Source organism: Babylonia areolata, chromosome 13 (genome assembly GCF_041734735.1).
Source record: "Babylonia areolata isolate BAREFJ2019XMU chromosome 13, ASM4173473v1, whole genome shotgun sequence".
In the NCBI taxonomy this organism is placed as follows: domain Eukaryota; kingdom Metazoa; phylum Mollusca; class Gastropoda; order Neogastropoda; family Buccinidae; genus Babylonia; species Babylonia areolata.
In genome coordinates this window covers 2,839,989-2,852,488 of record NC_134888.1, presented here as the reverse complement: position 1 = coordinate 2,852,488, position 12,500 = coordinate 2,839,989, and the positions used below count along the sequence as shown (strand labels likewise).

The window sequence follows — 12,500 nt, the reverse complement described above, 5'->3', positions numbered from 1 at the left end:
TTTTTTTTTTTTTTTTTTTTTTTTACCCTTGTTGTAATTATTAACGCGGCGATAGCCTTGAGATGGCCTTAGTGGTCGGCAAGGCTCTAAGCACCATAATTTCATTTCATTTGTCTGTGTTGCGTGTGTGCATGCGTCGTTTTGTGCCATCATTGCCATGTCTACTACTATTACGCTTATCATTTTTTTTTATTTTATCCGTTTCATCATCCCCACTTTACCTCTCTTCTCTCTTTCCTCCCCTCCCAACAGAGCGGCTCCAACAGCTGGGCGAGGAAGCGGAGAATCGAACCGCCACCTTCCTGTCCCGCCTGCACAAGATCCCCTGGGCCGAGCACCGCCCCGTGGTGGCCAACCTGTTCCGCGGGCTGCTGGCCCTGGGAGGGGCCACCCACGGCCACGGCCACGGCCGTCCTGACGGCGGGGGCGGGGTGGGGGGTGAGGTGGAGGACGTGCTGCGGGACTTCTTCGTCAACCTTTTCCCTGCCGTGTTCTCCTACGTCCTGAGCGGGCCTGAGCAAGGTGTGTGTGTGTGTGTGTGTGTGTGTGTGTGTGCGTGTGTTGGGATTGGGGGTGGAGGGGGATGTTGGGGTGGCTGTGGCGGGGGTGGGGGAGTGTAGGTTGGTGTGGGGATGTTGGTGTGGAGGTGGGTGTTGGGGGGGGGGGGGGGTTAGATTGGGGTGGATGTGTGCGTGTGTGGTAGTTTGGGGTGGATGGGTGGATGTGTGTTGGGGGGGTAGGTTGGTGTGGATGGGTGGATGTGGGGGAGATGTTGTGGATGAGGGTGTGGGGGGGTAGGTTGGTGTGGATGGGTGGATGTGGGTGTGGTGGTGTGGTTGGGGGTGGGAGTGTGGATGGGTGTTAGGGTGGGATGTGTAGTGTGTGGGTAGGTTGGTGTGGATGGGTGGATGTGTGGGGGGATAGGTTGGTGTGGATGGGTGGATGTGGGTGTAAGGGTGTGGTTGGGGGTGGGAGTGTGGATGGGTGTTAGGGTGGGGTGTGTGTGTGGGGGTTGATGGACGTTGGTTTGTGGCTATGTGGGAGTGGGTGGGAGAGTGTGTAGGTGTGTGTGTGTTTGGGGGGGGGGGGGCGGGCTGGATGTGTCGGTGTAGGTGGGTTGATTGGCGTCGGTTTGTGTGTATATATGGGGGTGGAGGTGGTGAGGGTTTGTATGTAATGTGGGAGGGAGGTGGTGTGGATGTGTGTGATTTATTTTTATGTATGGAGCGTGGAATGCGCGTGTGTGTGTGTGTGTGTGTGGGGTGGGGGTGGGGATTGTGACATGTTGCAAAAAAACAAAACAAACAAAAACAGCAACCCCCAAAAAGAACACAACCTAATTGATTAATCAAGTAACTAGCTAACTAACTTTATGAATGACTGAATGGATGGATGGATGGATGGGTTGTTGGATGATCGAATGGATAAATGATTGAATGAATAAATGAATTTAAAAAAAATTGAATAATTAGATAAATAAATAAATAAATAAATAAATTCATAAACAAACAAATGAATAACCCAGAAACAAAAACCCCCACCACTGTTCACACAACCCCCTAGGATCAGACCGGCACCCCATCAGCCCGGACACCCACTCCTGCCTGAAGCGCTACGCCGACCAGATCCAGCCGTTCGGCAACCAGCCCGAGAGGCTGGTCCGGAGGTTCCGCCGGTCCCTGGGCCACGCCAGGGCCTTCCAGCAGACCCTCGCCACCCTGGGGGACGCCCTCGCCCGCAGCGAGTCCGCCTCCCTCGACGCTAGTTGCCGGCGGGCGTTGTTGAGGTTGCAGGTAAGGGTTGGGGGGTGGTTGGGGTGTGTGTGTGTGTGAGTGTGTTTAAGAATAAGAATAACTTTATTATCTGCGACTGGAGAAATTTGGTCAGGTGCTATCACAACATAGACAAGTAAACAACATGGGGACCATAAATGTAAAAGTCAGCAACAGCTTTTACGAATATTACGAAGACACAAATGTAAAAAAAAAAAAAAAATCACATACACCGTTTCATACATACACCCACTCTGCAGGTAATAACTGGTATTCTTTATGTAAAAACAGCAAGAATTAAGAAACATTATTTTGAATATGATTATAAGCATAGCCTACTGTATTGCACATTGATTATAATAGACAGATAAGATAAGAATAGAGATAAAGTGCGGGAAACCACAACCAGATAATCAGCACCCACCCGCACCCACCCAACACTCGCGGTTTGTGTGTGTGTGTGGGCAGCTGGTGTGTACGTATGTACGTTACAAGTCTGGCCTTAACCCCCCCCCCCCCCCCCCCCCCCCCCCCCCCCACTTCTTCACAAGATAGCCTCCCTCCCCTACCTCTTCCTTGTCTTCAGTTTCTTTCATGTTTTAGAGTTATGCATGCGTGTGAATGATTGGTGTGAAAGCGCTTAGATTTGTCTGTGCAGAAGATTCAGCGCTATATGAATATTATTATTATTATTATTATGTATGCACGTTGTTCGTATTCAGTGTGTGTGTGTGTGTGTGTGTGTGTGTGTGTGTGTTTATTAGTCACATTTTGGTGTGTGTACATAACATTGATGTGATATGTTATGTAAGCAAAAGTGTCTCTGCAGAGCACCTAGAGCAGATTTCTGGATAGCGTGGTGTATAAGTATCCATTAGTATTGTTATTATTGATGTATTGTATTGTATTGAATTGTATTTCTTTTTTTGTCACAACAGATTTCTCTGTGTGAAATTCGGGCTGCTTTCCCCAGGGAGAGCGCGTCGCTACACTACAGCGCCACCCATTTTTGGGGGTATTTTTTTTTTCCTGCCTGCAGTTTTATTTGTTTTTTTTCTATCAAAGTGGATTTTTCTACAGAATTTTGCCAGAAACAACCCTTTTGTTGCCTTGGGTTCTTTTACGTGCGCTAAGTGCATGCTACACACGGGACCTTGGTGTATCGTCTCATCCGAATGACTGGCGTCCAGACCACCACTCAAGGTTTAGTGGGGGGTGGGGGGGGGGGAGAGAAAATATCGGCTGCAGAGCCGTGATTGGAACCAGCGCGCTCAGATTCTCTCGCTTCCTAGGCGGACGCGTTACCTCATAGGCCATCACTCCACGTGACGAGAGGAGAGTATGGTATGATAATGATGGTCTTCACCACCACCATTCACAGTCTGTACGTCGTCTGTCAACAGGTGTGCCCAGGGTGTCGCGGGGTGGCTGTCGGGGTGGCGGCGACCAACGCGACGCAGCCACCCGGGGTAGCGGCGGCGTCGTCGTCGGTGCCCGTGAAGCCGTGCCGGGGTCTGTGCCTGAACGTGATGCGGGGCTGTCTGGCCAAGACGTCCGAAATCAGCTCCTCCTGGGACGACCTGGTTGTGGCCTTCCAGAACCTGCAGGTCAGAGTTTTTTTGGGGGGCGGCGGTGGGGGTCTGGCGTGTGTGGTGGGGGTGGTGTGTGTGTGTGTGTGTGTGTGGTGATATGGGGGTTGGGGGGGGGGGACAGGGATGAGGATGCTGGGCAGGGGAAGGATTGAGGTACAATAAGGGAAACAAACAAAAAGAGCAAAACAAAAACAAAAAAAACAACAACAAAATAAAACACACACACACACACACACACACACACACACACACACACAAAAACCCAACCAAAAAAATATTTTTAAAAATCCCAGCAGAAATCCCCGCATCCAAAAAACCCCAACAACAGCAACAGAAAAAACCCCAACAACAACAAAAATCCCCCAAACCAAAAACAACAACAGAAAACCCCCAACAACAACAAAACCCCCCCAACAACAATAACAACAACAAACCAACAACAACAAAAAAACATATATATACATATATATAATCTTCCACTTTGGGTATGTATAGTATGATTGTATACGGTTTTCTCTCTCTCCATTATTTTGATAAGCTTGGGCGGACCCCCAGTGCATACGTACACACGGACCACTTTAAACGCGCTGTCTGATGCATGCACTTGGGAGTAAAGACACCACCACCATTGGAAAGCTGCCGTCCAGGTCGTTTTGTCGGCTGAAAACCTAACCCCACACCAGGGGAAATAAAACAAACAAATGGAAGAAGGAGAGGGGGAAGGAGGAGAAGGAGGAGGAAGAAGAAGAAGAGGAGAAGGAGGAGAAGAAGGAGGAGGAAGAAGAAGAAGAGGAGGAGAAGAAGAAGAAGAAGAAGAGGAAGAGGAGAAAGAAGAGGAGGAAGAAAAAGAGGAAGAAGAAGAAGCAGAAGAAGAGGAAGAAGAAAGAAGCAGTAGAAGAGGAAGAAGACGAAAGAAAGAAAGGAAGAAAGAAGAAGAAGAAAGAAGAAGAAGAAGGAAAAAAAACAAGGCAAAACAAAACAGTGTTTTAAAGAATGCTTAAGGAGACGAGGAGCCTTCAAAAGGCGGACAGGAAAGAAGCGCCCTTTTGTCTTGTTTAAAGAGGTTGAAGAGGGTTTTTTTTGTGTGTTTTTTCTTCTTCGTTAGCTGTGTGAGAAGAGGGCTTTGTGAAGGGGAGGGGGGTAGGAAGAGGGTGGGGGGAGGGTGTGCAGAGGATGTGTTTTAACTGGTTTTGGGATCTGTCTGTGTCTTTAGTCGGTGCGTGTGTGTGTGTGTGTGTGTGTATGTGTGTGCGCGTGTGTGCGCGAGTATGTTCGTTAGTGCGAGAGAGGAGTATGTATGAGTGAGTGAAGGAGTGTGTTCGTGCATGTATGTGTGTGTGTGTGTGTGTTCTTTGTTGTGTGTGAGTGTCTGCGCGCGTGTCCGTTTGTGGTTAAGAGAGAGTGAGTATGAGTGAAGGAGTGTGTACGCGTGCGTGTTTGTGTGTGTATGCGTGTGTGTGTGTAGCAGATACGTGCGTAATCTCTCCCCCCCCCCCCCCACACCTCAACCTCCCTCAAAAAGATGATTATTTATCTGTTCTTATCACCAGATTCATGATTGTGTTTTCATTACCATTTGTGTTCTGACCTCGACGCTTAATACAAGTGATGTAATATTACACATCCTCCATGCCCTTAACATGGACCAAAGGATAAAAAAAAAAAAAATTCTTGGTTCTTGATTGTAGACATGTGGGCGATTTACGTCAGTGACTTTATTGGGATACATCTTCCTATCCCTCAACAGGGCCCAAATTATGGAAAATTCTTGATTCTTGTTTGCTAACATGTGGACGCTATTTTTTCTGGATATATATATATATCCTCCATGCCCTCCACAGGGGCCAAAGAATTAATCAAATATTCACGATTGTTAATGAAAGAATTAATGAGGCTTAGAGTTGAAAGGTAGCGTAACCAGCATTGACGCAAGTTGTTGGCCTTGCACATGTAGAGAGTTACCGCTCTTTGATATTGATGATTATGGACAGGTGGGCGTATAATATCAGTGATTTTTCTGGAGATATATATATATATATATCCTCCATGCCCTCAACTGGAGCCAAAGGGTTATTTTTTTATTTTTTATTTTTTGTGTGTGGCCTCAGTTGCATGCAGGTCATGGAGCACCAGAACGTGGTGTTTTTTTTCTTCTTTTTTTTTCTCCTCTTTTTTTTTCTTTTCTTTATTTTTGGTGCTTTCACACGCCTTCTTCATTGGCCAAAAAAAACAAAAACCTTTTTTTTTCCTTCTGTTTTCTTTTTTTTCTTTCTTCTTTTTAACATGTCAGTTTTCGATTAATATATGTAAATACATCTAAATGTATTCAAAGTAGTATTCTTCCGAATACACTAAGTTCTTTGTCTGAATATTCAGTTTTCATGGACAATTTCAGTGAATATTTTAACATTATGCACATGTTTTTAGTGCCAAAGGGTTAATTAAATATTGACGATTGTGGACAGGTGGGCATGCTGGGTCACCACGACCTTCAGAAGCAGATCATCTACCTGGACATGAACGTGTCGGAGGCCATCATGATGGCGCTGACAGACAGCAAGAGGATCTACGACGAGGTCAGTTTCACTTTTACTTTCACTTTCACTTTCCGTTTCACGTCTACTTTCGCTTTCGTTTTCTGCTTCAAGGAGGCTTCAAAGCATGTGGACTGACCCCTGTACTGTTTCAGTTTCAGTGGTTTTAGTGTGTCAGAGCGTACAGACTGTTCCCTAAACTGTTTCTGTTTCAGTTTCAGTTTCAAAGAGGTAATAGCAAAGCGTGTGGATCCGACTGATCCATATGTGCTTCTCCACATCTGCTGCAGTGTCTCTCTTGTTTCCCCTCCTCTCCTCCTGGCCACATGATATGCTCTTGTTTGTTTTAAAAAAAAAAAGTTTGAGGATGAGGAAGAGGATGTTGGTGGTGATGGTGATGTTGTTGGTGTTGTCAAACAACTTGCCTTGGTGGATGTGTGAGGTGACTGGCTTGTTCCTCCTCGCCCGCCCACCCCCCTCTTACCTCCCTACAGCTCTCCCTCAGGCGTGCGGGCGCGTGCACGTGCACGCACGCACTCACATACACAGTGGCACACACACTCACTCACACACGCGCACACACAGTGACGTACTTGACACACACACACACACAGTGACGCTTCACACACACACGCACACGCACGCACGCACGCACATAGAGACACATACACACTCACGCTCACACACACACACACACACACACACACACACACAAATCGATATATTGATTGAACACACTAGTCTCCTCTCTTTCCCTGTCTGTCTGTCGATTACAGTCGGGTGGGGCGTGGGGTGGGTCAGGGGAGGTGTGGGGCGTGGGGTGGGTCAGGGGAGGTGTGGGGCGTGGGGTGGGTCAGGGGAGGTAGGGCAGGGTGGGTTGTTTTTGTGTGCCTTTTAGTTCAGTTTAGTACTGTACTATGTACTATACGTCTCAATTTTGTGTGCATGCGCTTAAGGGAGTGATAGACCGAGAGAGTGAGGGAGAGAGAGAGAGAGAGGTGGAGGGGGGAGAGGGAGGTGGGAGAGAGAGAAGAGAGGGGAGAGAGAGAAGGGAGGAAAATCTGAGAGAGAGACAGGGAGGGACAGAGAGAGAGAGAGAGAGTGTGTGTGTGTGTCAGAGAGAGAGGGGGGAGGGAGAAGAGGAGAGAGAGAGGGGGCGGAGGAAATGTGAGAGAGAGTGAGAGACAGGGAGGGACAGTGTGAGAGAGAGAAGAGGGGGGGGGGGAGAGAGAAGAGGAGAGAGAGAGGGGGGAAGGAAGTTGGAGAGAGAGAGAGAGAGGGACAGAGAGTGTGTGTGTGAGAGAGAGAGAGAGAGAGAGAGGTCAAGAGAGGGTAGAGAGAGAGAAGAGAGAGAGAGGGGGGCAGTGGAGTGGGAGAGAGAGAGAAGAGAGGGTGGGAGAGGGAGAGAGAAGAGAAGAGAGGGGGAGGGGGGAGGGAAGTGGGAGATAGAGTGAGAGAGACAGGGAGAGAGAATGTGTGTATGTGTGCGAGACAGAGAAGAGAAGGGAGAGAGAGAAAGAGGTTCGTTTATTCATTTCCAGTCTGTTCATCTAAGATGATGATATTAGAGACTAAGAGAGAGAGAGAGAGGGGGGGGGGGAGAGTGCGTATGTGTGTGTGAGAGAGAGAGAGGAGAGGGGAAGAGAGAGAGGGAGGGGTGGGCGGGAAGTGAGAGAGAGAGAGAGGGAGGAGGGAGAGAGAGAGAGAGGGGAGGAGGGAGAGAGAGAGAGAGGGAAGGGAGGAGAGAGAGGGAAGGGAGGAGGGAGAGAGAGAGGGAAGGGAGGAGAGAGAGGGGAGGGAGGAGGGAGAGAGAGAGAGAGGGAAGGGAGGAGAGAGAGGGGAGGGCGGGAAGTGGGAGAGAGAGAGAGAGAGAGAATGAGAGGGAGGGAGGAGAGAGAGAGAGAGGGGGGAGGGAGGGAGGAGAGAGAGAGAGAGAGAGGGGGGGGGGAAGGAGGGAAACGTTCCATGCACCACAGCCTCAGCCCATCAAAGAGAATCGGGTAGTGCCGACGGCCGGGTAATAAACAAGGGGAAGGGAAGAGTATTACGTGTTACACGTGTGTGTGTGTGTGTGTGTGTGTTGTGTGTGTGTGTGTTACTTGTGTGTGTGTGTGTGTGTTGTGTGTGTGTGAAGGTGTGTGTGTTGCGTGTGTGTCGTTGTGTGTTGTGTTGTGTGTGTGTGTGTGTGTGTGTGTGTCGTTGTGTGTTGCGTGTGTGTGTGTGAGAGAGAGAGAGAGAGAGAGAGGGGAGGTAGATGGGCTGCCCTATTTTCTTCTTCCGCATCTTTCTGCTTCTCCATGTCTGTCTTTTTTTGTGTGCATTTCTGTCATGTGTGTGTGTTTGTGTAACTCTGTCTCTGAGTATGCATGTGTTTTGGAATGAATGAATGCGTACGTGTCTAGATCGCTTTGGAGTGAATTGGTGAAGAAGAAACGACGCGCGCGGTGTGTGTGTGTGTGTGTGTGTGTGTGTGTGTGTGTGTGTGTGTGTGTGTGTGCGTGCGTGTGTGTGTGTGTGTGTGTGTGTGTGTGTGTGTGTGTGTACGTGCCCGCTCGCTGTAATGAATGAATGCGTATGTCACTTGTCGAAATCACTGTGTAAGTGAAGAGACAGTGAACCATGAAGCTGACGAAGAAGCAACAGACGAAGTAGAAGTCCACCAGTCCCAACCCAACCCATAACAGTCTTCTTGTTTTCCCCTGAACTCTTGTGAAGAGTCCTTGTTGAACCGTTCACCAGATTCCTCCCAGGTTGGTCTGTTACTGGTGTGTCACAGCTGGAGTCTCTGCAGAATGGCTTTGCTGCCCTTTCCACAGCGTTACCAGTCCATCGTACTTTCTTTACCCCCCCCCACCCCCTCCATCTCCCTCCCCAAACAGTTTCCTTGTGGATGGTTTTAACCAGGCCAATGACCAGTCATGTATGATGGTCGTGGAACAAGCTCCCTGATAACCTCCGTTATTCTGATTCCCTCGCATCTTTTAAATCTCGTCTTAAAATTCACCTTTTCCCTTAGCAGCAAGTTCAATTGTGGCAGGTCCACTTCCTTTGCGTTAGCTGTGCTTGACTATGTGTGTATACATATGTATGTGTACATAACTACATGCATGTATATGAATGTGTATTGTGTGTGCGTGTGTTTATGTAAGTTTATGCCTGCCTATGTGTGCGTATGTGTTGGGGGTAGCTGTTAGATACACATGTATGTTAAAATGTATGTATGCAGTGAGTGTGTGTGTGTGTGCATGTGTGTGTAGTCACATTTTGGTGTGTGTATGTAACATAGATTTGGTGTTTTATGTTAACAAAAGAGTTTTTGTAAAGCACCCAGAGCAGATTTCTGGATAGTGTGCTAAATAAGTATCCATTATTATTATTATTATAGTCAGTCGTGTCCAACCTTGATGGAGTCTCCCGTCGGTCCGACGGATGAGTTGGCAGGCAGGCTTATCTGTCGGTGTGTGTCCTCATATGGGGGAAGAGGCTGATTCTGGATGCGCAGCACTTCCCACAGGTGTTGCAAGGGAAAACGTAGCCTGACTGCCTGACCTGCACAGGTGACTTTTTTTTTTTTTTTTTTTTAGTGAGGAGGAGTTCTGCAGTCCCTTCCCCACTCTCTCGCCTACCGACGCTCACAGTCCCCGCAGGTGCAGATACTGCCACGTGTAGGACGGCCTCGGCAGGTGCAGGTTTTTTCTTGGGAGCTCCGTCTCCTAGGGGGACTTCCAGCCAAGGATAAGAGCTCCCCCTGTCCGTTGGTCACCCTCCTCCGCCTTCACAGCCGTTGGGAAAGGTTTCCTCCTCCGCCTGGTCCGTCGTTGGGAGACTTCACATGCGGCAGGTAGTACTGGGTTACATGGTACCAGTAGCAAGGGCTATGCCCCTGACCTGACCTGTGTCCAACTATGACCATCAGAACGGCAGATGAGGCAACTGCTGCTGTCCCGACAATCTGGGCCAGAATTTGAATAAAGTCAAGAGTGTCTTGCCCAGTTCAGTCCCAACTCTCTTGGCCAAGGGGACTTCAGCACAATCGACGTTGGGATGATCCCATCGAAATTTGATTATAGTGGTGAGTGTCTTTACCAAATTAATCCATACTGTCTCAACCAAGAGAGCTTTGAGACAGTCGACGTTGGCATGATCATATCGAAATTTGATTATAGTGGTGAGTGTCTTTACCAAATTAATCCATACTGTCTCAGCCAAGAGAGCTTTGAGACAGCTGGCCAGGAACGCTGTAAAGAAAGAATTATCCAGATCCTTTGTACCATACACAGACATGAAGCAGAAGGTGAACACTTATGTTAAGGATCTTTGGCAAGAGGAGTGGAACACCCAGACGAACAACAAGCTCTTTCAGATCCGTCCAGACCTAAAAGAGACCCTCCCTTCAGGGGTGAAGAACAGAAAGGAGGAGTCTGTGCTGTGCAGACTGCATGCGGGGCACACTTTTTTTTTTTTTTTAACTCATTCTTACTTGTTGAAGGGGGAAGAGGCCCCTCGATGTATTCCCTGTGATGAGCCTCTTACCGTGAAACACATGCTCCTTGACTGTTCGGATCTGCATGACGTTAGACACAGATATTACACGGCGGTTTCTTTAAAGACCTTGTTTCGTGATGTCCCTCCGTGGACGCTGATGGACTTCTTGAAAGAAGTGAACATTTTTAATCAGATTTGAAGGTTTTAAACTATGGAAGTTTTTTTTTAAAATTTTGATTGGAAAGTTTGAAGTGGTGACTCGTTTTAATTGGTTTTTTTTTGTTATCCTTGTAGTAGTTATTAACGTGGCGATAGCCTTGAGATGGCCTTAGTGGTCGGCGAGGCTCTAAGCACTATAATTTCATTTCAGCTTTGAGACAGTTGACGTTGGGGTGATCCTGTAGAATTTCGATTATAGTGGTGAGCGTCTTAGCCAAAGGTAATCCCTACTCTCTTGACCGAGAGGACTTCAGGATAGTCGACGCCTGGATGGCCCTTTACAATGAGATAGATGAGAGTGTCTTGCCCAATTTAATCCTGGCCAAGAGGGCTTTAGGACAGTAGGGATGATCTGATAGAATTGGATTATATTGGTGTATCTTTTTCCAAGTTACATCCCCGCTGTCCCAACCAAGAGGGCAGCCGACGTTGGAATGACCCTGTAGAATTAGATTATAGTGGTGAGTGTCTTAGCCAAAGGTAATCCCTACTCTCTTGGTCGAGAGGACTTCAGGACAGTCGACGTTGGGATGATTCCGATAGGAATTAGATTATAGTGGTGACTCTCTTGGCCAAGAGCGCTTTATGATTTAGCCCTTTCACCACCAAGCTCGCATTTATGCACAGGCGTGGTACAGGACCCATGTCACTGAAAGGTGACCATTCATTGGTCTGTTATCCATGAACCTACTGCTCTTAATGTTCGGTGGTAGGATAGGCCGTATTTTCTATACGTCGCAGGGGGAATCCCCAGCTATTCTTAGCCACTGTCTTTTCTGTGTTTATACAACAAGGGAATTTTGTACTCTAAATTACTGGCGGTGAAAGGGTTAGGACAGGGGATGACCCCGTAGAATTAGATCATTGTGGTGAATGTCTTCTTCTTCTTCTGCGTTCACTCGTATGCACACGAGTGGGCTTTTACGTGTATGACCATTTTTACCCCGCCATGTAGGCAGTCACACTCCGTTTTCGGGGGTGTGCATGCTGGGTATGTTCTTGTTTCCATAACCCACTGAACGCTGACATGGATTACAGGATCTTTAACGTGCGTATTTGATCTTCTGCTTGCATATACACACGAAGGGGGTTTAGGCACTAGCAGGTCTGCACATATGTTGACCTGGGAGATCGTAAAAATCTCCACCCTTTACCCACCAGGCGCTGTCACCGTGATTCGAACCCGGGACCCTCAGATTGACAGTCCAACGCTTTAACCACTCGGCTATTGCGCCCGTCGTGGTGAATGTCTTTTCCGAGTTAATCCCTACGCTCTGAGCCGAGAGGGATTCCTCAGAAGAAGCACAGCCGACGCTGACTCTCCCGACCTCAATGTCCTCACAGGTGCTGGTCAAGTGCCAGGACGTGTCCCGCCACGCCCCGACCTCCGCCTCCTCGGACCCGCTGCCCCTGGTTCCGGAACCGGAAGTGGGCGGCCGTGACCCCAGCCGGGACCCCAGCGCCGAGATCCCGCAGCGGAGCTCGCACGTGCTGCACGAGTTCCGGCAGGAGGTGAGGTCCCTGCTGAAGGTGCTGGAGGACACCAAGGGGCGTTTCAACCGCCTGCCGGACTCCCTGTGCCAGGAGGAGCGGCTCTTCGCCCAGGACATGCTGAGCGAGGGCTGCTGGAACGGGACCGGTGTGGGCAGGTGAGTGTCTTTGTATTTGTATCTGTATTTCTCTTTTTATCACAACAGATTTCTCTGTGTGAAATTCGGGCTGCTCTCTCCCCAGGGAGAGCGCGTCGCTACACTACAGCGCCACCCTTTTTCTTTTTTTTTTGTATTTTTTTCCTGCGTGCAGTTTTATTTGTTTTTTCCTATCGAAGTGGACTTTTCTACAGAATTTTTGCCAGGAACAACCCTTTTGTTGCCGTGGGTTCTTTTACGTCCGCTAGG

At 48.5% G+C, this 12,500-nt stretch overlaps 1 protein-coding gene across 1 annotated transcript in view; it reads left to right on the top strand.

Annotated features, from left to right (window-relative positions):
- The window catches only part of LOC143288979 (glypican-5-like), a 158,815-nt gene that overhangs the window by 81,630 nt on the left and 64,685 nt on the right, over window positions 1–12,500 (top strand). Inside the window, exons 3-7 of the mRNA XM_076597700.1 lie at window positions 253–522; window positions 1,564–1,793; window positions 3,176–3,379; window positions 5,830–5,940; window positions 11,947–12,251. Of these exons, the coding sequence (XP_076453815.1) occupies window positions 253–522; window positions 1,564–1,793; window positions 3,176–3,379; window positions 5,830–5,940; window positions 11,947–12,251 (1,120 nt within the window). The remainder of the gene's footprint in view (window positions 1–252; window positions 523–1,563; window positions 1,794–3,175; window positions 3,380–5,829; window positions 5,941–11,946; window positions 12,252–12,500) is intronic.